We start from the raw sequence: 23,172 nt of genomic DNA on the forward strand, positions 1-23,172 counted from the left end.
ACTGAAAATAACAATAAAAATACCATGAACATACATAAACTTATTAACATACATAGAGTTATGAAGTTTCTGTTGACTTTTATTGAATTATCAAAAATATACATATCTATTTTTTCTAAATCTGTGTCTTTGTGTTGCCCTTTTGGTTGACATTGTAACAAAGATAGTACGACATCAAGAGGGAACCAGTTACATAGCTTAGATAGTAAAAAGGGGATATTGACAGCTAGATATCATATATGTATCATAGCTAGATATCATAGATGTATCATAGCTAGATATCATATATGTACCATAGCTAGATATCATAAATGTATCATAGCTAGATATCATAGATGTATCATAGCTAGATATCATAGATGTATCATAGCTAGATATCATAGATGTATCATAGCTAGATATCATAGATGTATCATAGTGGTGCAAAGATGCATTCTTGAGTTTCTAATCAGATGAGTGTTTAGGAGGTTACCTTATGGTACTTTGGAACTTTTTATGTAAAGGGACAAACAGAGAGCTGTGCCTTTAACTGTAGTTTTGAATATTACAGCCCAGGTTACCAGAGGGCAACCAAGTTAAAAGCTTTCTCAGAGGACTAGTTCATATCTATGGCATACATATCAAACTATCATAAATGCAGTGACTCCAAGCTATTAAAGATGTGGGACCATCCTTGTGGATGCCATGGCGCTTATCCAAGCCTGGCCTGCCAGTGCCATTCCTTCAGCATTCCGTCAACTTGCTGATACCATTTTTGATGTGCTTATTGCTCATGCTAAGAAGTACAAGGCTGCTTGTGGGAATTTTGTGATCATCAACTATTGCAAGAATAAAATCAAGGGGAGTGAGTGAAGCAAAAGGTGATAAGAAACTACAAAGCAATCTTCATTTTAGTAATAAAACTGTGAAGATATAAAACTCAAAAGCCTCTGTAAAGTCTGAAAGCAACAAGGAAGTGATGGTTGCATTCATTGTTTCACACTGGAAGACTGTAGTCAAGCATGATACTCTATGATATATATATATATATATATATATATATATATATATACTGCCCATTGTTTGTAAAAAGTGTTATCTCTCATAATTTCGCATTTTATGCCTGCCACTGCAAGATTTTCATTCAATGGCTTTGAAGTTTTGTATGTGTATTTCTAAACCTGTAACCTAACTGGTATAAAAATTTTTGAGAATCCCTTTTTCTTAATCTCTAGTAATCCTTTATTAACCTGTTATACCATCACACTGAATGTTAGGAAAAGCAGTGTAATTTGCTGGTAAAACGTGTTATCAGCTGCTAATAGGTTTTGTCAGCAACTTGGCTCAACAATGCTGATGGTCCATTGTGTGTAATGCATAACTCTATCACTTAACATCGCACATAAAGTCCATGGTATTAGGGGCTGCACTCAAATATATAATACTTTCAGTAGTACACTTTCAAAGTTACATTAGAAGGTAAATATGGCAAAGTGAGTCGACATAAATATGCAGACTTCTCAGGAAACCTCAACAGAGACGTGAACCAACAAAATAAACGCACACTAGACAAAAAGATTTCACATGGGCGCACAAAACATCCAATGCGTGAACCTTGTAGCTTCTCTAAGAACTGCATCACACTTAAAAAACCAAAGACAGCACATAAAAATTTGTTTGCAATACTGGAGTGTTAGCTTTGTGGAGAGGAAAAGTTTTATTCACCGCCTGGTTCAACGTAGAGATGCCAACATGAAATGTTTTTCTTCACGTCAACGAGGAGTGAGTATTCAAACTTTATTATGAGATCATTTAATACTTTAAGAAACAATGAAATGCTTACCTTGAGACAGTTTGTAACTGTTCTGTTCAAATCAAAAGTTATATTTAGTGTTTGCTGCAAAAAATTAGTGTTATGTTCCCATTATTTGCAACAGGCTAAAAGTAATTAATGATTTGGTCTTGGGGGACATTGGGTTTAATTTATGTCTCGTTTACTTTTAAGCAATAACAAGAGTAAAAGTTGTTATGGCTATTTTAGGTTCAATACATTTATCGTTTGATGGACGACAAAAAATGTGAGAGAGTTGGCTGCAAAAGATTCTTTTTGGCAACTCTTGGATATGCAAAAACTTCAAGCGTTGTAGCGGTTGCAAAGTGATCTAGAGGTGTTATGGCTAGCCCAGAGAAGCGTGGAAACAAGGGTGACACAAATCTCTTTAATCAAAAAATTGATGAGCAAATGATGTTTTTTAATCTGGTGATATATCATTACCGTATAGAGCACACCCCTGAAAGAGCTTACCCTACCCCATGAACTGTCAGCTGAAGATATGTACAATGACTTCAAGGCAAAAAAATCCAGAAATAAGAGCTGTATGAGAAACAATGAATAATTTGTAACCGGCATCAGACAAAATTAACAAATATACTTTCAGTTGCCTTCCTGTCACATTTTGTGTTTCTTATTTCAGAACATTTGATGTTCTTTCAACATATTGCTTTGTTCTGTTTCTGTAATATAAACTATCTAAATAGACTTGCCACTATGCAACTAGTTGGTTTCACTATAAAATTGTTAATCTAACATAGAGTAGTAGAGTTATGCGCAATGGACGATCAGCATTGTTGAGCCAAGTTGCAGACAAAACCTATTAGCAGCTGATAACATGTTTTACCAGCAAATTACGCTGTTATTGTTAACCTTCAGTGTTATGGTATAACAGGTTAACAAAGGATTAATAGAGATTAAAAAATTGGGATTATCAGAAATTTTTACACCAATTAGGTAACAGGTTTAGAGATACACATACACAGTTTTAAAACCGTATAATAAAAATTTTGCAGTAGCAGGCATAAAATACAAAGTTACGGGAGATAACACGTTTTACCAACACTGGGCAGTATATATATATATATATATATATATATATATATATATATATATATATATATATATATATATATATACACATGTATATATATACACATGTATATATATACACATGTATATATATACACATGTATATATATATATTTGTATGTTTGTAAAAATATATGGTTTAATAGCTATGGTTTAATAGCTAAGGTATATACATTTGTATACACATGTTTATACACATGTATAGCCATGTATAAATACGTAAGTATATACTTTACATGTACGTGTAACAATCGTAGGATATGAAATGTTAAAAAATAAGTAGATTGGTTTTGACTTTATCACTGCCACTCTGAATCACTGCAAAATAATTATGAGAAAAAGTTGCACATCTGATGCTTTTATGGAAATAATCTTATTTACAGGGGAGATAAATCCTAAAAATCGTTTTTATTAAATTTTTCATACCAGAGAGAATCGCAGCTGCGTCAGCTCTTCAGTTTTGAAATCTCCATACCAAAATTAGTCTATGCCGCTGCTGAAATTTCTACTGAAAGGGAGTGCAAACGAAACATCCAGAGCCATCGAGTGTTACACTCGATGGCTCTGGAAACATCATTTCTAGAGCTATTTTGCTTGCTCGGCCCACAGCCTAAATAGGGTTATCGAAAAAAGACAGCTCGATTTCAAAACTACATACAATGTCAAGGTCGGAGTTCTTTCAGCTGTCCGCGACCATTGCGCCATTCAACTGCTGGATTTACTTTATTATTTTGTACTGCTTTTGAGATTTTATACATAACAGATAGATGTGAAATATCTGGCGGTGGGCTTTGCGACAAAGTGTGTAGATATTTTTATTTTGTGATGGGCCTTCGTTTTCAGAACAGGTTGCAGTTGCTTTGTTGATAGCCAAATGACGCTCATTTTAGACCCAGTGTTTGTTTGTGTTTGTGAATATTATTTCTTGAGGTTTTCATGAATAATATTCACAAACACAAACGAACACTGGGTTTAAAATGAGCGTCATTTGGCTATCAACAAAGCAACTGCAACCTGTTCTGAAAACGAAGGCCCATCACAAAAAAATCTCAGTGTGTATCTCATTCAAACTTGTGTTTATAATAATGCTTATAAAGTACTTAATTATGTGGTCTGTTTTTTATTTCATAGGTACTGAAGCTTTACGCATTGCCTTAGTACCCGGTAATTGTTTACATTCTTACGCACTTTGAGTACATAAGTAGCTTTCATATACAATCCTCAAAATCAAATTTTACCACATGAATTGAAACTATGTAAATCTCTAAAACTTGTAATCACAACTCTTTATAATTTCTATCACAGTTTATTCTGGCTCAAAACTAGCCACTGAATTGAACCAAATCATCGATCCAGTAATGTAGTATCGAAAACTGGCCTGGCAGAATTTGACCGAAAGGTGGCCTGGTAGAATTTGACCGAAAGGTGGCCTGGTAGAATAGGACTGAAAACTGGCCTGTTTGAATTTTACCTAAAGCTGACTCAGTAGAGTGAGACCAAAAACTAGCACAGCCGCATTCCTCCTTTACTGGTCGTGACTACTCAACGCACGCAGGTAATTTACTAGTAGCTACGGTATGCAGGGAATTTAAACAGGAATTTACCCCCTGACTTGTCCATATGTCCAGTTTATTTGAACCTTACCACTGGGTGACAATAGTTACTAATTTACTGCAGAACACTTGTCCAGCTAGGTTAGTATGCTTGAGTGGATGTAGCTTTGGTTTGCAATTTTATACCACTCATAGTGTATGCCACCAAAAGTCACGGTCTCATCAAATCATTGGCATTCTAGTTGGTTTCCCAAATATGTAAATATTGAACTTTTGTTTCAAATGAATTCCAAAGGTTATTGGTCACACAACAAAATCACCACAAATGCAGATATGTGTAGTACAAAAGCCTTATATACAGAATAAATCGACAAAACACATTGGTTGGTGAAAAGTAATATCAGTGGAGCCTACTGGCTATGCTTGGCCCATGCACCGAAGACAGAGGGTAATTAATAGTTCACTAATCACCACACATTTGTATTAATTATTAAATGGTAAACATTAATTCTACTGACTTTTGCGCTCGCTTAACAAGGTATATCTCTAATAGAGATACCAATTACCTGTAAAAACAATGCGTTTTGGCCTGAACTTTCACTGGAAACAATGAGGCTGTACTGCGTCAGTTGTTCTTACAAGCTGAGTTGAATCCGTGATTTGAAGAAGCATGAGCTTCTTCTACACTGGCGAGGTGCTGCCCTCAAAGTAGCATTCACCTCCCATCGCAAAATGTGCTCAAAGTATCACAGGCTACTGAGCCATATCATATCAAACTGATGCCCTTTTCAGTTACAGCCAGTCTCCAAAGTCTCGTCAGAGGTCTCTGGTTAAGCATCAGATATAAGCCATCTGAGACAAATTTACCCAACACTATTCCACTTGCTACGTTGGAGAGAACCACCGTGGATGCTCGCCGTCTCCTCTGTGACCTTGCTGAGAGCCTGCATGGACACACAAACCTAAGCAAGAGCCAGCAGTAGCCTCTGTCACTACGGAGCCTATGGCTCTACCAGAGATTTTTGATTTGGTCTCCAGCTTGTAGTACCAAGCTAGCGCCTTCCCCAATGGCCCTTTTCAGGGCCACCACTATGTTCAAGGACCCAGTTCTGGCTATTGTTGTTTACTTCACATGCGTTTATAATTTGAGTGAGCTAAACTCCATGATATTTATTTGTTGTGGCAAAACAAGCAAAGGACGACGTAACCAGGAAAACAGATGATCAAAGATTAATAGGTGATATCGAAGTATGTAGGTAATTAAACAATATAATCAAGCTAAGCAATAACCAAAGAAAGTAATATGCAAGAAACATCACTTCCACTCAATGATTTCTATACAAATTTGGGTAGTCACTGTTTCTCCTAAAGCTCACAATTTATCTGGCATTGTCTGCAATTGTCTTCGTACTACATGAGGCCTCAGTATATAACATTATTTGTGGAACAATCTAATTCTTTGTTGCATCACATCAGCGTGTGATGTGTGTCCTTATTTAGCATTGAATAACTCGTTTGGGTAGGTAAGGTCTCAACTTCATTGTTATATTTTACTTCATTGCAAGAACTGATTTTAATAAATGGTAATTTTTTAATAAAATAATTTGGTAACTTATGTTCAACTTGGATTGATCTACAAATTATGGTAAAGGCAATGCATTGGTAACAAGGTGTTGTTTTTTATTTGAGGCTTTGTAGAACTTGGTTTAAGGTAACCCAGCATTCACCATGAAAGCATAAATTTGTACCTGGAATAACTTGTTAATATAAAAATAGGTTACTGGGATCAGAAATAGTAATTCAGGGACACTTTTTTGAACAATTTATATTTATTGCATGCCAGTATCATTACAAACAACATTATTTGAGCATTACCTCTGATAGAATGGCACTAAAAGAAGAGTTGAAAAATACAGCGCTACTCTTTAATTGAATGCCACCTCTATTTAACTACCACTTTGGTATTCTTAAATCATTACAAACCCGGAATAGAAAGTGATCGATGGAAAACTGTTCACAGAATGATACTAATAATGGCTCGGTTACATCAATAACAATTAATTCTATCATTTTCACTGTAGTTTTTGTCATGATTTTAGTGATGGTGTACCTGAGAAACGCATTCGTCACAATCATCAGAACTACACTCTGATTCTAAGTCACCAAGGTCTAAATCTTATCCATTTTTTTCAGATTTGTCCATAACGGGTTTTACAATCTCACCTGAAAACTTAAAGCATTTTGATGAATGATGAGAATATTCTTCGGGAACACAGGACGACGTAATGACAGCCATTGTTATGGCGTATTCTAACATTGAAACATTTAAAAGTTTTTAAAACTTATAGACGTTATATCCATTTTCTGACTACAAAGCGTTACGGTTTTTTCAAATTTAAAAGCAACACCATCAAAGTAATTATTAACTGTATCCCACAAGTATTTTATAATCAAAGTAGTTTTTCGTTCAACTCGGTCTGATACTTTGATGTATATGAAAGATCGTTTTGCAAAAATGCTGAGGCCGACGGCATCAATGTCGATCTGTCCGAAGGAGAGTGCAAAATATGAGTGACATTAGCCTTGCTTCACTTGTAAATGAGTTAAATTTATCTTCGCAAACTTCTGACAAGCTAGTCGAAAAATATGGTACCACCCTCTATTTGAACGTCACCTCTTATAAAATGCCATTATAGGTGAAGGGTTGAAAAATAGAGCACGATGGCATTCAAACAGAGGTTTTACGGTATATCACTATTTCAATTGCTTGAAAGACTGCATAATTTATCACAATTCAAGTTGAAGTTTTATTTTGTCACACGTGAAATTTTACAAATGTACATTTTAAAGATTTCATTTTGGCTGCCCTAGAACGATGCCACCACATCATTGTTTCAAATTTGATCTATCTATGCTTATGTGAAGTATAGCACGAGTAGCAATAAAATGTTTAGTCAACAGCATTTTAACCGGACTCTGTGTGAAGACAAGTCAATGAAGACAAGTCTAAATTTGGCGTATGGCCTAATTTGAAATATTCAAACTTTCTTATTGTATGTAGCTAGTAAAATGATAGTTTCTTTATTTCCTACCTAAAACTTCGAAACTACTGCTTGGCCAGCTCTTCAATGTAGTTACCAAATCTTGTGTTCATGCCTACAGATAATGATAAGAGTCAAATATGCCTTTTTAAAGGTTTACTTGCAACAAAATTCACATTACAGTTATTTGGCAGCAAAAGGTTCACCGTGTCTTACTCTGCTGTTTTGTAGGTGCAAAATATGTGGAAATGTGATTACAAGCTCTTAAAAGCTCAAAAACGAACAGTTAATCGCAGCCATCACGGAAACGCCATAGTTTTCAATCTCTCTATTTCGATGACGTACTCTAACATTGTGGTTATTGTTTAGACACGTGATGTTATCACGTGAATTGAAAGGCGATTAAAAGGCTCATAATAAAACGTCTCGTAGCACTAGTTTATGACAAACACTTCGGGTTCTACTGAAAAGCCCGTATCAAATATAGATGCTCGCTGCTTTACAGTTTTGTTTCGGCTTGGTCTAATCATCTAGTCGTAGTCTGATCATGTGACCCATTCTTCCTGCCAAATGGCGTGAACAATTTCTCCAGCATTTTTCGACTATCACAGGTGACCAACAGGCTCGTCATGTTTATTGAAGGACAATATGCACTCCTTCGGGCCAAGGTTAAAAAATTAAATGAATTTTATGGTAGGTTTTAAGATATCAGTGCTCAAAGTGACAGCATTACAATGATGATAAAATAGACGCGTAAGGACAATAGACATGGTTTTATTGAATGTGTGAAGTAAATTTGTGAAAGTATTTCGACGAGTGAGGTTGCATGAAAGTGTAAACAGAAGCCATCATGTTCAGCTACGTCCCATTTGAGCTATTTTGGAAAGGGATTCCGATCTACGGCACTTTCGTGATGGGTGCGATTAACTAAATGTTTTTGAGCTTTTAAGAGCTTGTAATCACATTTCCACATATTTTGCAACTACAACACAGCAGAGTAAAACATGGTAAATCCTTTGATACCAAATAACTGTAATGTGAATTTTGTTGCAAGTCAACTTTTAAGTAGGAAATTGACAATTTGTACTTTATCGTAAAAACATACCAAATAAAATTTTTTTCATATAGTGAAAATAATCAGTCTTATAAAATAGCTATTTAGCAACTTGAAAAACATTCACATTTCTTGTGGAGATATAAAATGGCTTGTTTGTAACATTCGTTGAAATTAGTTCTTATCATTTTGAGACTACTGAAAACACACGCACTGATTTGAAACAAAGCAGTAATATCCAAGTTGATTCTAAACTACAGTCAATGTTCCTAAAATATAAATAATCTGTTTCGATAACTTTGACATTAGAGGGGTTTTACGTTATGCAAATCATAAAATACATGTAATTGCCAGATTCATTCCAACATCATCCCAAACTTACCCCTTTTGTCCTTCAAATAGGAAAAACCCAAACATAACTTTTGAATTTAATGATTGCAATAATTGTAGTGTTATTGGTTAGTATCGAAAACCTGTCTTTTTTTCATCATTTCACTTGGTTCAGTGTCCATGTTCAGAGCTTCAGGAGTGCAAACTTTCAATGTCAATTTAAATCGGTATTTTCATTTTTTCTGAGACAGCAAGGTATATGCTGCAAAGTAAAGGTAATAAAATTGTATATTTCTGAAATAAAGTAAAACAAATATACAGTGAAACTCGACCAAACGGGACCAAACTCGACCTAACTCAACCTTCGCGGGACCAAGAGAAAGTGTTCGAGTTACCAGAGCGTTCAAGTTATGAAAACACTGTCACAAGTGCATGTATTATTGTATTTATCAGTACACATACAAACTATATATAAATCAAAAGCATTGATTGCTTGTTGCAAGTTAAGAGACCTCTCATGTAATGTTTTAACAATTTTTATCAGAAAGTATAAATATTTTCCATTTATTACTTGAGATTTGTTTGTTTGTTTTACGTGATGTGACTGCCAGGACGTTTTCAGATTAAAATAGGCTAAACCTGATCGCCATTGAAACTCTCAGAAAAAAAGACATATTTTTCTTTTGAGCGTTTTAACAAAAACCAGTTTTGCCGTTTTTTCTTAAAGTTTATCTGAAGGTTACCTGGGTTCTCCATGCTTGCGGAAGGCTATTCCCAAGCGGATGTTTGGTAAAATTTGATTTTTTGCAAACCTTTTGAAAAGTTGTTAACGAAAATATTTTGCCGATAGTGGCAATAATGACACCTAAGAACTACTAAACGTTGTTGTTTATCTCTATGGCTTGGAATAAAGTGATATTCTAAAGCGATAACAACCGTCTCGGTAGCCGTTGGGCAAAAAAACTGTTCTAGTTAACGAAATTAAAGTCGAGTTATCTAAAGCAATTTATCATTGCGTGGGAATGGACCAAACAAATCCGTTCGAGTTAACCATGTGTTCGAGATATCCGAGGGCAAGTTATCCGAGTTTCACTGTATATCTTTACATTAATAAGAATTATGTCTGTCATTCCATTTGTCTGTCGCCAGGGTTAGACGTTAAGATAAAAGATAGCTTTCAACTAGACTCCTACTCATGACATTCAGTTTGGTAGGCCAACACTAACGCCCGCACTAATCCACAGTCTTTAGGTATTTCTGAATAATTGTGCAGCTACTTATTCTCTGTGCTTTATCAGCACACCTGACGATCTCTCTGTAAGCCCAGTAGACTGCCAGAGTACTAGTGTATAGCAGATAATAGAGATACCACTACACATCGTTTTCTCTCCGAAGTGAGGCAAGAGAGAAAACAGTATTTTTAAGGCTAACTAGAGACTCGTTATTCAAACCAAATTTGAGGACTTGCACTGACTTGACTTTTTATGATATATAGATTTATTAGGTAATATGAAGCAAAAACGTTACATAAATTATTTACATTATGTGAAATTACATAAACAGAGGTTTACATTATAGGACTGTCTACTGTATAATCATAATACAGTTTTGCTTTTGCACTACTCGCAATAAATATTGCTTACAAAAAATATTGTTTTACATGCCGTTGTTTGATTACTAATAAAGAGACAACATTCATACTATTACATTATAATCTGATTAGTCTCACACAAACTTACTTGTAGGCATCAACTAGTTTGACTAAGAAATAATGGAAAAAAATTGTATGTAAAATTAACAAGGGGGAAGTTGAAAATTTTGGTAATGGAATGAAAAAGGTTAAAAAGCTCTGCTTTAGAGGCATGGAAGTGTAGGCTTGCTACTGTGTACCGCATATAGAGGTTTAAATACAAATATGTAATCTAACAGATTCTCGTTTAGATTACGCGGTGTTTATACTAATTTATTCTATACATGCTATAATGCTTTATATTTTAACATATTTTTCTAATTCTGACAAAGCTGGTATTTACGCTAAAAGAAACATCCACGTCTCTCACTTTCCTTTCAGACTCCACACATGAACTTTCTGTTGGTTGCAGCTTTGGTGAATTTTGTTCTCTTAAACAGGAGGTTAAGGATGGACGACGAAGCCGCTTGTCCTCGGTGTCGAACCACCAAATATCGTAACCCAAACTTGAAGTTGATGGTAAATGTCTGCGGGCATGCTTTGTGAGTAAATAATGCTCAGCTGTGCTAGGGAACTAATTCATATTACATGCAGCTTTCTTTAGACTGATGGATATACTCGTATGAATATTAAGTATTTGTCTGTAATCAGGTTTCGAATGTCTCAATTTCTCTACAGGTGTGAAAGCTGTGTTGAACTATTGTTTGTGAGAGGCAGTGGCAATTGTACGGAATGTAATACCGCTCTCAGACGAATCAATTTCCGTCTCCAGTTCTTTGAAGATGGGAGTATAGAAAAGGAACTAGAAATAAGAAAAAAAATTCTTAAAGAGTAAGTTTTCAATTGTTGCCACATCTCTCCTTTATTATATCGAATACAAATCTCTATTATATCTAACATAATTCTTTTTTATTATATCTAAAACATTTCTCTATTGTATCTAACACATATCTCTATTATACCTAATACCGCTCTATTATATCTAAAACACATCTCTGTTATATGTAATACAGCTCTATTATATCTAAAACGTCTCTGTATTATATCTAATATAACTCTCTATTGTATCTAATACAACTCTCTATTATATCTAATAAAACTCTATTATATCTAACACATATCTCTATTATATCCAATACAACTCTCTATTATATCTAACACATCTCTCTATTATATCTAAAACGTCTCTGTATTATATCTAATACAACTCTCTATTGTATCTAATACAACTCTCTATTATATCTAACACATTTCCCTATTATTTCTAACACATTTCTCTATTACATAGTGTCTCACTGCTATATCTAACATAATGTTTCACCGCTATATCTAGCATCGAATGCTCTAAGCCTGGTCTATTCTAACTGAATATCTTGGTTTTTTTCACAGAACTAGATAGACTAGCCAATAGGTCAGAACTGATTACTTACACGTTTATTGCAGCTACAACTTGAAGGAGGACAGCTTTGCCACTTTGAGGGAATACAATGACTATCTAGAGGAGGTGGAGACCATAAGTCAGTTTCCTTTACTCAACTTGTCATCTTTTTTTATATAGACATCCTTTATCGCTTCTTCCGTCAGAAAGCTCAAATTTTATATGTTAAGCCTGTAGCATCTCAAAGATGGCATGTCAACATCTCAATTTTTAAAAAGAATTTTGTTTTAGTTGTACAGCTCTATAAGCGTAAGAAGAACATGTTTAATTTTACTTGCAGTATTCAACCTTGTTAACGACGTGGATGCAGAAAGCACTCGGAAGAAGGTTGAAGCATACAGAAAGGAAAATAAAGATCTCATTGCTCACAATAAGTTTAAAAAAGTAAGTCCTACTGACATTCCGACTGACTTAGACTTGTTACTCCTTCCTTCTACATTCCTACTGACTTATTCTTGTTACTCCTTCTACATTCCTACTGACTTATTCTTGTTACTCCTTCTACATTCCTACTGACTTAGACTTGTTACTCCTTATTTCTACATTCCTACTGACTTGGACTTGTTACTCCTTCTGCATTCCTACTGACTTAGACTTGTTACTCCTTCCTTCTACATTCCTACTGATTTAGACTTGTTACTCCTTCCTTCTACATTCCTTCTGACTTGGACTTGTTACTCCTTCCATCTACATTCCTTCTGACTTGGACTTGTTACTCCTTCCTTCTACATTCCTTCTGACTTGGACTTGTTACTCCTTCCTTCTACATTCCTACTGACTTAGGCTTGTTACTCCTTCCTTCTACATTTCTACTGACTTGGACTTGTTACTCCTTCCTTCTACATTCCTACTGACTTGGACTTGTTACTCCTTCCTTCTACATTCCTACTGACTTAGACTTGTTACTCCTTCCTTCTACATTCCTTCTGACTTAGACTTGTTACTCCTTCCATCTACATTCCTACTGACTTGGACTTGTTACTCCTTCCTTCTACATCCTAGCCTGTCTTGACAAACTGTTGTTTTTGTGGAGTTGTCCCCCGTCCAGCGGGCGAGCAACACAACAGCTTGTCACAAGACGTACTGCACCTGATGCATCAGCTGCACTTATAGGGAGTTGTTCTCTTCCGTCTATGCGGCTTGGTTGCGATGTTATGTCGGTCGCTCCATTGGTAATCATAACGAATTTCGCGCAAAAGTTTATGCAGAAAAAAAAAAAGATTACAACGTTTCACCAGCGACCAGCCTCTGCGGTAAACTTTAGTAGAACTTGAGAACTTAGGCAACAACAGCGACTAAACATGTCGTTATTTGTGCGCTAAGTCAGTTTTATTTCGATTTTTGTATCAGTCAGTTTTATTTGTTCTTATGGATTTTATTTTCGATTTATTTTATTCTTAAATTTTCCTAACGTTTACAACAAAGACTGGTCTTTGGTTAAACGTTGTAATCTTGTTTTTTTCTACATAAATTTTTGCGTGAACTCTGTTATGATTATCAATGGAGCGACCGACATAACATTGCAGTCAAGCCGCGTAGACGGAAGAGAACAACTCCCTATAAGTGCAGCTGACGCATCAGGTGCAGTACGTCTTGTGACAAGCTGTTGTTGCTCGCCCGCTCGACGGGGGGACAACTCCGCAAAAACAACAGTTTGTCAAGACAGGCTATCTACATCCCTACTGACTTAGGCTTGTTAATCCTTCCTTTTACATCCCTACTGACTTAGACTTGTCACTTTTCCCTTCTATATTTCTTCTGCATACAATTTGGTGCTTCATCCTTTACCATTTTAACTACATTGTATTCGCTTTTGAATTTTTATTGGCTTCGGTTTACAGTCCGCAGATGAGCTCTACATCGAGAGTTGTCTTGCTGTGGAAACAGCTACTCGTAGCCAGAACATTTCTGTAGAGCTTGCTAAGGATCAAGCACACAAAAAGATGGAGAGGGAAAAAGAGCAACAACTTCTTATTGACAACTTGGTAGCCATTTTCTCACCGTGTTGGGTGGTGCAGTGACTTGCTATTACCACTGGACCATATAGACTGATTCCAATCGCAGAATAAAAATGAAAAGCCTTTGATCGATACCTGTGTATACGAACACAGTAAAACCTCTATTTAAACACCAATTTTGTTTAAACGTCACTACTAATAGAATGCCAATATAGAAAAGTGTTAAAAAAAACACTGCCACCCTTTTATTGAACGCCACTTCTATTTGCTCGCCGCTTTGACATTCTTTGATCTTTACGAACCCATAATAGAAAGTGATCAGTAAAAAAGTGTCCTCAAAATAGTACTAATTATGACTCGGTCACATCAATAACAATTAATTCTTCTGTTGTTGCCGCAGTGGTTGCCATGATTTTAATGACAATGCACCTAAAAAGATTGATCGTCCCAATCATCAGAACTACACTCTGATTTGAAGTCACTAAAATCTAAATCATATCCATTGTTTTGGGATTAGTCAATAATGTTGTTTACAATTTTACCTGAAGACTGGGCATTTTGATGAATGATGCGAATAGTCTTCAAGAACACCATACGACATAATTGCAGCCTTTGTTATGGCATAGTCTAACTTCAAACGTTAGAAATGTGTTTAAAACTTAAAAACGTTTTGTCCATTTTCTAACTTCAAGGCTTTGCAATTTTTTCTTTGGAACTGGGAAAGCGACACAATCAAAATAATTAATAACTGTATCTCGTTAATATTTTAATTTTATTTTAGTTCCAGGTTCATATTTTAAAATCAAAGTACATCCTTGTTTAACTCAGTCTGATACTTAATGGTCTGATAATTTAGTAAAAATGCTGAGGCCGGCGGCATTAATGGTTTTCCGCCTGAAGGAGAGTGCAAAATATTACTATCACTAGGCGACATTAGCATCACCTAGTGCATTAAGGGGTTGAATTTATCTTCTCAAAATTCTAGCGAGCTAGACAAAAATTACAACACCACCCTCTATTTGAACACCGCCTCTAGTAAAATGCCACTATAGGGGAGGGCAAAACATAGAGCTCCATGGCGTTCAAATAGAAGTTTTACGGAAGGTGTGCTATTAATGTTTTATAGCTTAAGCTCTTTGGTGTGATCAAACAAGCTATACATGTAAATTATTGAAAAGTTGATTGAAAGCATTTTTCTGTTCTTCCATACTTACATTTATGTTCTCCTTCATTTGTTCTTCCTGAATTAGGCTTATTAGCGAGTTTTCTCAAAATTTGGCTCTCAGCTCCCTTGTAAGATTGCTTGTATTTTAACAAAGACAAAATTTTCTATTGTGTTTAGATGTTTAGCGACGGCTCAGCAGACGACATCTTACAGTCTCACCAAAACACACAGAGGCTACGGAAGCAAGCGAATGTTGAGCAGCCTAAAACAAGCACGAAGAATTTTCCAGACATTTCTAGTCATTTGGTAAGTTTGTTTATCGTTACATTCATCAATGGTGTGGTAATGTTGTTGACCTTAAAATGACCTTGACTGTTAAATTAGTGGAAGCTGTTAGAATTGTTGGTGTTGTTGTCTCTGCTATATGTTTGAGTTATTGTGAAATTGTAGTAAGTGTCATTCTAGTGAAATAGATATCCATTTTAGCATATTGAGGCATCATTTTTAAAAATGACGTACTTATTGTAAAATTATAAAATTTATGTTGTCAGTAGATTGTACAAATCTAAATAACTTCTGCCAGTTGTTTCATTTATATCACCATTTTCTCTTTTTACCTACTTTATAACAGTAGGTGTACATGCCCTTATTTAGTGAGCTCAACACGTTGCGCTAACACATCATGCATATATGAGCATGATCACACCTCATAGCTATCTCATGATCACATTAAAGGATCTCCGTATGTTACCGTTATCGATGTCTTTTTTACCGTAAGGGTATAACCAAGAGATAGTTAGTATAGTAATATTTAATTTTTTTATGAGTCCATCTTTTAATAACTTTGGCTATTTTGCTTATGCCTCATAGGGACACCAAACAACATTCGTGCCACTTACCAAGAAGCAAGAGGCTCTCTACAGGTATGAGGAACTTATTATGGAAAATTATGGCCCTGCCCCACCATCTATAGATGACGTTCGACATAAGGGGTGAGACATGTCATTAGCCTATCAGCCTTCTTGGTTGTCTTCTCTTTTCCGAGAAGACGCTTGAACATAGAGTTGTTTGCTAAAGGTTGACTTGCAACAAAATTCACATTACAATTATTTGGTTTCAAAAGATTCACCATGTCTTACTCTGTTGTGTTGTAGGTGCCAAATATGTGGAAATGTGATTACAAGCTCTTAAAAGCTCAAAAACAAAAAGCCGCCGTAGATTAGAATCTCTTTATTTCTCTGATGTAGTCATGAAATTTATTTATTGTCTTGTCACGTGATGTTCTCATGTGAATTAAAAGGCCAATAAAAAGCTCAATATAAAACTTATCGTAGCACTAGTTTATGACAAGCACTTCGGGTTTTACCGAAGACCCCGTATCAAATATAGATGCTCGCTACTTTACAGATTTGTTTCGGTTTGATTTAATCGGCAAGTCGTAATCTGATCAGGTGACCCAATACTTCGCAAATAATTTCTGCAGCACTTTTCGATTATCACAAGTGACTAACAGGCCCGTCATGATTATCAGACAATGATATGTACTCCTTCAAGCTAAGGCTAAAAAATTAAACAAATTTTTATGGTAAGTTATAAGATATCACTGCTAAAAGTGACAGCGTTACAATGACGATAAAACAGACACGTAAGAACAATAGACATGGTTTTATTGAATGCGTGAAGTATATTTGTGAAAATATTTCGACGAATAAGGTTGCATGAAAGCGTAAACAGAAACCATCTACCACAGCTACGTCATATTTGAGCCGTTTTGAAAAGAGAATCCAAACTACGGCGGTCTCGTGTGGCTGCGATTAACTGTTCGTTTTTGAGCTTTTAAGAGCTTGTAATCACATTTCCACATATTTTGCACCTACAACAAAACAGAGTAAGACATGGTGAATCTTTTCATATCAAATAACTGTAATGTGAATTTTGTTGCAAGCCAACCTTTAAAACCAATTTTCCACTCACAAGCAACTTGACAACTTTTAATTTGAAATGAAGTCTATTAGTAAAATGGTGGAATTCTTCACATAGCTTTGCACAAGTCTCACCTGTCTGATTTGGGATATAATCCAACCAGTTAAATACGTACTTAACTATAATCACAGTACTGGTGCATGCCATATAGTATCGAAGAAATAAAATGACTCACCTTGTATGCACAATTTAATCATTAAATAATAATAATTTGTAGAGATTTAGCTAATGGTTGAGTAAAGGAATGTGTCAGAAGCAAAACAAGTAATCAACAAGATAAGCTAGGTCATCATGTTTGCTCTCTTTCTCTAGGTAATGGATGACAGAGCAATCACTCATACTGGAACAATAGTTGCCTACACTACATAGAGGTCTAGTACTAGCTGTAGACTAGCACTAACTATAGACTATTACTATCTATATACTATCACTATATGTACATTTGTAGATTAGCACTATCTATAGACTAGCACTCCATAGACTATTATTATCTATAGACTATCACTATCTATAGACTAGTACTCGCTGTAGACTAACTATAGATTAGTAATTGCTATAGACCAGCACTATATATAGTAGACTGGCACTATCTATAGACGAGCACTATTGTTGGTGTACACATATTTCTCTTGCTCAGGTACTTGCGACATATGCGGACATCAGCTACATCGGAAAAAGCAGGAGGCTATGAGGCAGCTATAGGGTGTCTGAAAGCTCTTCAAAGCGCTGTCGATGGTCTGTTCATATCTGGTATTAGCAATTACTCACCGGTGCCTAGTAATGCCCCGTCTTCATCTAATGGTAGCCACGAAGGAATGGACATTTCCCCGTAATCACTCTCTGGCAGCCACTATTTTTGTATTACAGATTAATGTTAGTTCACAAATTTCTTGTGCGTAAGTTTTGGTAAATACAAGTTTGTGTGCTGACTGTCTGTATCATTCTATGCAAGCCTCATTTCTCAAAAAGTAGTCTAAAGAATATCAGTTGGCAGTTTCCGTCTGAAATAAAATAGAATTATTTGCTGATTGCAGTGCTAAGTATAACCACTGCTTGCATGACACTATTTTATCAACTAAAACTAATATTCAAATATTCACTTTACAAAATGTTTTATTGGTTCGGCTCGTATAGATATTTCTGCTGTATCAGCAGCCAATCGCGTTAGCGCTAAGTTTTGGAATCACCAATTGTGAGGTTTTCGTTATTGCTTGGTGGAATAATGATGAATCTCAAGCAGCGATGCTGATCTTTGCGGAGCTGATGCAGTTACAGGTGTTACACACTTCAATCTACTCGAGGCTTTGTTTACTTCCAGTCGCAGATGGCTTCCAAGTAGAAAGTATCTCACACGTTCAGATTTCAAATACACGCCGACAAGGGTCATATCTCAGTTCACGATGGAGTGTGCTAGACTATGTATACTTTGGATTTGCTGGGTATTTGGTACTAATGCCATGACTGTCCAGGTGCAGCCAAGATCCAAGTTTTGTTTATATGAAGATGTACTAGTCAATAAGACTGAGCTCGAAGGGAAAGAGTTTGCTCATTTCCAGTTTACAGTTCTCAAGGGTGGTAAATATAAGAATGTTGCCGCTATTGTTGACATTATACAATCAGGAGGACAAACGTGAGTGTGCTTTTTACAGACACATATGTTGTGTTTAGCATCACCCGTAAAACATTGTAGAGGAAATAAAGAGGAGGCTTGTGTCTGTAGTATAGCTTGAAGACGCTATTAAAGAGGAGGCTTGTGTCTGTAGTATAGCTTGAAGACGCTATTAAAGAGGAGGCTTGTGTCTGTAGTATAGCTTGAAGATGCTATTTGGTTTTCATCATGCATATCTGCTTGTGGCCTGTATCTGTATATCCGGTCTACGTTAGTAGTAGTGGTTTAGTAGTATTTTAGATAGTTGTAGTACTTTAGTAATGCTACTTTAGATCATGCTCACTTTCTTCAAAGGTCTTTCCTGTAGTTACAACTATACTTTTTTTCGTTTATTTCAACCTACTCAAAGATCTGTGTTCCCAGTTAAAAAGACCTGTCCTAGATTGGTGCGATCAAACGCTTCGGTGCTAAAATGTTTTGTCGGCTTCCAAAAATTCCCAATTTTCACTCACTGATTGGTTCCAACTAGTCATGTGACATATAGATCGCTTGGCATATCCAGCCATCATACATGCTGCACTTGTAAAGTAACATATATGAGTCACTTGCTACTTATTACTTGATGTAACACTTACAATGTGCGGACATATCAATATTAATTGACAGCCACTAGTTTTCAACTTTGCTTGCTCAAGTTTTAAACCTTGCTGTCAGAACGAACTATGTGAGTGGGCGGAAGGTCTCCACAGGACAGTACAAGATTCCGATGCATACAGGAAGCTACAGCATTTGCTTTGACAATTCATTCAGTGTTGTTACTACCAAGACTGTAGAATTTGACTGGAGACTAACAGAGCAGAAGGATAATTCTGTACCGACTGCACCATCACTTTTTGAGTTTAAACTCGCTAGTGAGTAAGACTTGGTTGATCACTTTATATGTTGAGCATCTCGTACTTGGTCTTACGAATGAAACGAAAATAAATGTACATGCACCATACTACTGTCATAGTGGAATACAAGCAGAAGTCGTTTTATGACATGTTTAGTTGGTTATCAAACTAAGCATACCATCGGTCTGAGTGCGCACTCCTAATCTGTAGAGATTGAAATTTATGTAAGTAATAGTAATATAGACTAGTAGTAGAGACTAGTAATATAGACTAGTAATATAGTCTAGTAATAGAAACTAGTAGTAGAGACTAGTAATAGAGACTAGTAATATAGTCTAGTAATAGAGACTAGTAGTAGAGACTAGTAATAGAGACTAGTAGTATAGACTAGTAGTAGAGACTAGTAATATAGACTAGTAATATAGTCTAGTAATAGAGACTAGTAGTAGAGACTAGTAATATAGACTAGTAATAGAGACTAGTAATATAGACTAGTAGTAGAGACTAGTAAAAGAAACTAGTAATATAGACTAGTAATAGAGACTAGTAATATAGACTAGTAATATAGACTAGTAATAGAGACTAGTAATATAGACTAGTAATATAGACTAGTAGTAGAGACTAGTAAAAGAAACTAGTAATAGAGACTAGTAGTAGAGACTAGTAATAGAGACTAATAGTAGAGACTAGTAAAAGAAACTAGTAATAGAGACTAGTAGTAGAGACTAGTAATAGAGACTAGTAGTAGAGACCAGTAGTAGAGACTAGTAATAGAGACTAGTAGTAGAGACTAGTAATAGAGACTAGTAGTAGAGACTAGTAATAGAGACTAGTAGTAGAGACTAGTAATATAGACTAGTAATAGAGACTAGTAATATAAACTAGTAATAGAAACTAGTAATAGAGACTAGTAGTAGAGACTAGTAATAGAGACTAGTAGTAGAGACTAGTAATAGAGACTAGTAGTAGAGACTAGTATTAGAGACTAGTAATATAGACTAGTAATAGAGGCTAGTAATAGAGACTAGTAATATAAACTAGTAATAGAAACTAGTAATAGAGACTAGTAGTAGAGACTAGTAATAGAGACTCGTAGTAGAGACTAGTAATAGAGACTAGTAATATAAACTAGTAATAGAAACTAGTAATAGAGACTAGTAGTAGAGACTAGTAATAGAGACCAGTAGTAGAGACTAGTAATAGAGACCAGTAGTAGAGACTAGTAATAGAGACTAGTAATATAAACTAGTAATAGAGACTAGTAGTAGAGACTAGTAATAGAGACTAGTAATATAGACTAGTAATATAGACTAGTAATAGAGGCTAGTAATAGAGACTAGTAATATAAACTAGTAATAGAAACTAGTAATAGAGACTAGTAGTAGAGACTAGTAATAGAGACTAGTAGTAGAGACTAGTAGTAGAGACTAGCAGTAGAGACTAGTAATATAGACTAGTAGTAGAGACTAGTAATAGAGACTAGTAGTAGAGACCAGTAATAGAGACCAGTAGTAGAAACTAGTAGTAGAGACTAGTAATAGAGACTAGTAGTAGAGACTAGTAATAGAGACTAGTAGTAGAGACTAGTAATAGAGACTAGTAATAACGACTAGTAGTAGAGACTAGTAATAGAGACTAGTAGTAGAGACCAGTAGTAGAGACTAGTAGTAGAGACTAGTAGTAGAGACTAGTAATAGAGACTAGTAGTAGAGACTAGTAATAGAGACTAGTAATAACGACTAGTAGTAGAGACTAGTAGTAGAGACTAGTAGTAGAGACTAGTAATATAGACTAGTAATATAGACTAGTAATAGAGACTAGTAGTAGAGACTAGTATTAGAGACTAGTAATAGAGTTAAGAAATCGGGAATGTTCATAGATCTGTGTTAACTTTTGTTTGGCAAGCTGTTAGACTTAGGATGTGTTGGTTCACAGTAAATAACCACTTTAGCGCTTACCTTGTTTCCATCTTTGATGCAGCCAACAAGTATTACTTTTTTACGCAATGAAAATTCTATTTGGTTGGTTGTTTTCAGCTATTAAAAGTCTTATTGGAAATGTGACGTTTTCTATCAAACAATTGAGACTGAGGACGACACACTCTGCTGAATATGCCCAGAAACTTTCGTACGAAGTGGACACTTTTTCTTCAGTCATCTTCTTCGCCGTTGCTATAAAGACTTTGGCTGAAGTTTACTGTATCAAGAAGTTATTTGGAAAGAATGTTTTTACACTTTGTTAAAAAGTGTGGAACATTGTGCCCTGCCCAGGATGAGATGAGTGAGCAATTATAGATGTCTAAGCTTAGATAGATGACACACAATGAACAGCATTTGTCATATACCACTGGATTGCATGTGTCTTATGATTGCACTTTCATAAATATTTGGTTCCTTAGTTACTAACAGCTTTGTCGCTCATTATTAGTTTAATAAATGATTGCGCTGACATTCGCAATATTTTAGCCTTGGACGTTTCCTCTTTGGATGCGTAAAATATGTCATTACTCTGAAAGATAAATCTCATAAATAGATCGAAGTTTCCCATTTTGTAGCCACACTTGTAGCAATTCAAAGCTACACCATATTTTAAACTTCGATCAAAGTGACTATCTGCTGTTAACAGTTCGATTGAAAAGCCAATTGGTAATCTATTCTGAATCAACCTATATTTTAGGTGATTAAAAAAAGGTTTATAACCTCTGTAACATTGCATATGCTTTATATGTTGGCTATAGCATTTGCTTTAGTTTTACCTGAGTGATAAAAATGGAAACGTTCCCACGTAGTCCCACAAATGTTAGGCACTTTAGTGCGAACCAAAGCTGCATGTAAAAGGGTTATGTTTTTATTACTATAGTGGGAGGCGCTTGATTCTTTTTTTATTAGCATTTTGTTAGCATGTTAGATAACTTTTAGCCAGTGGAGGTTCTGTCTATAATTGTTTTAACAGAGAACGCACTGAAAACACAGCAATATTAAGGAAAACTGAATGGAGAGTTTTAATTTTTTACATATACAGTTTGATGAAACAGTTCAACAGTCACAAAGTACTCCAGTAACTGGTCAGATTAAACTCCCACCACGGTAATCAGTCACACTATACTAATAATATACCTTGATGCGAGAGTATAGCATTACATACACGTAGGTAGCACTATACAACTAATAGATGTATAATGTATATATATAGCCATGCACAAATGAACTTTTAAAGCATCAATCAATCATTTACTGTGCTAAAAATTAACTTACACAACATTTTTGTAGATCTCATCAGAAATTATCCGATTTTTCTATCATTTGAGCTTGTTTTAATTGTTTAAGGTGCTCTGATTGCCAGGATGTTTCACAATTAAAATCGATGAAACTTAATCGCAATTAAAACGCTTAGAAGAAAGATACTTTCGAAGTGATGTCACTAGTTGTTATTGTTGCGATAGTTGATGAGGGCTATCGCGTTCGCGCTACAGCATTACGCGTCTCTGCAATTACAAGCATCATAATCACAATTTCCCTTGATTTTAGCGTTTTAATTTTGATCCAGTTTTATCAAT

At 35.4% G+C, this 23,172-nt stretch overlaps 2 protein-coding genes across 5 annotated transcripts; both read left to right on the top strand.

The window, feature by feature from the left end:
• The first annotated feature begins 3,574 nt into the window (after window positions 1-3,574).
• LOC137400105 (CDK-activating kinase assembly factor MAT1-like) lies at window positions 3,575-18,042 on the top strand. Of its 4 annotated transcripts, XM_068086418.1 has the most exons (10): window positions 3,593-3,703; window positions 4,208-4,457; window positions 11,011-11,112; window positions 11,249-11,401; window positions 12,014-12,087; window positions 12,289-12,392; window positions 13,850-13,993; window positions 15,309-15,437; window positions 16,002-16,123; window positions 17,752-18,042. In XM_068086418.1, the coding sequence occupies exons 3-10, from the start codon at window positions 11,021-11,023 to the stop codon at window positions 17,945-17,947; spliced, it is 1,014 nt and encodes a 337-aa protein (XP_067942519.1). In that variant the 5' UTR covers window positions 3,593-3,703; window positions 4,208-4,457; window positions 11,011-11,020; the 3' UTR covers window positions 17,948-18,042. The 4 variants fall into 4 exon arrangements, with proteins under 4 accessions (XP_067942518.1, XP_067942519.1, XP_067942517.1 ...); XM_068086417.1 differs by lacking the exon at window positions 4,208-4,457 and having other exon boundaries at window positions 3,575-3,703; XM_068086416.1 differs by lacking the exon at window positions 4,208-4,457 and having other exon boundaries at window positions 3,669-3,703; window positions 10,983-11,112.
• Window positions 18,043-18,571: 529 nt separating this feature from the next.
• LOC137400771 (transmembrane emp24 domain-containing protein 1-like) lies at window positions 18,572-22,081 on the top strand. Its single transcript, XM_068087108.1, has 4 exons — window positions 18,572-18,744; window positions 19,056-19,086; window positions 19,397-19,634; window positions 21,653-22,081. Exons 1-4 carry the CDS (start codon window positions 18,572-18,574, stop codon window positions 21,856-21,858), a joined length of 648 nt encoding a protein of 215 aa, XP_067943209.1. The 3' UTR covers window positions 21,859-22,081.
• Window positions 22,082-23,172: the final 1,091 nt, after the last annotated feature.

Source organism: Watersipora subatra, chromosome 7, assembly GCF_963576615.1.
Source record: "Watersipora subatra chromosome 7, tzWatSuba1.1, whole genome shotgun sequence".
Classification (NCBI taxonomy): domain Eukaryota; kingdom Metazoa; phylum Bryozoa; class Gymnolaemata; order Cheilostomatida; family Watersiporidae; genus Watersipora; species Watersipora subatra.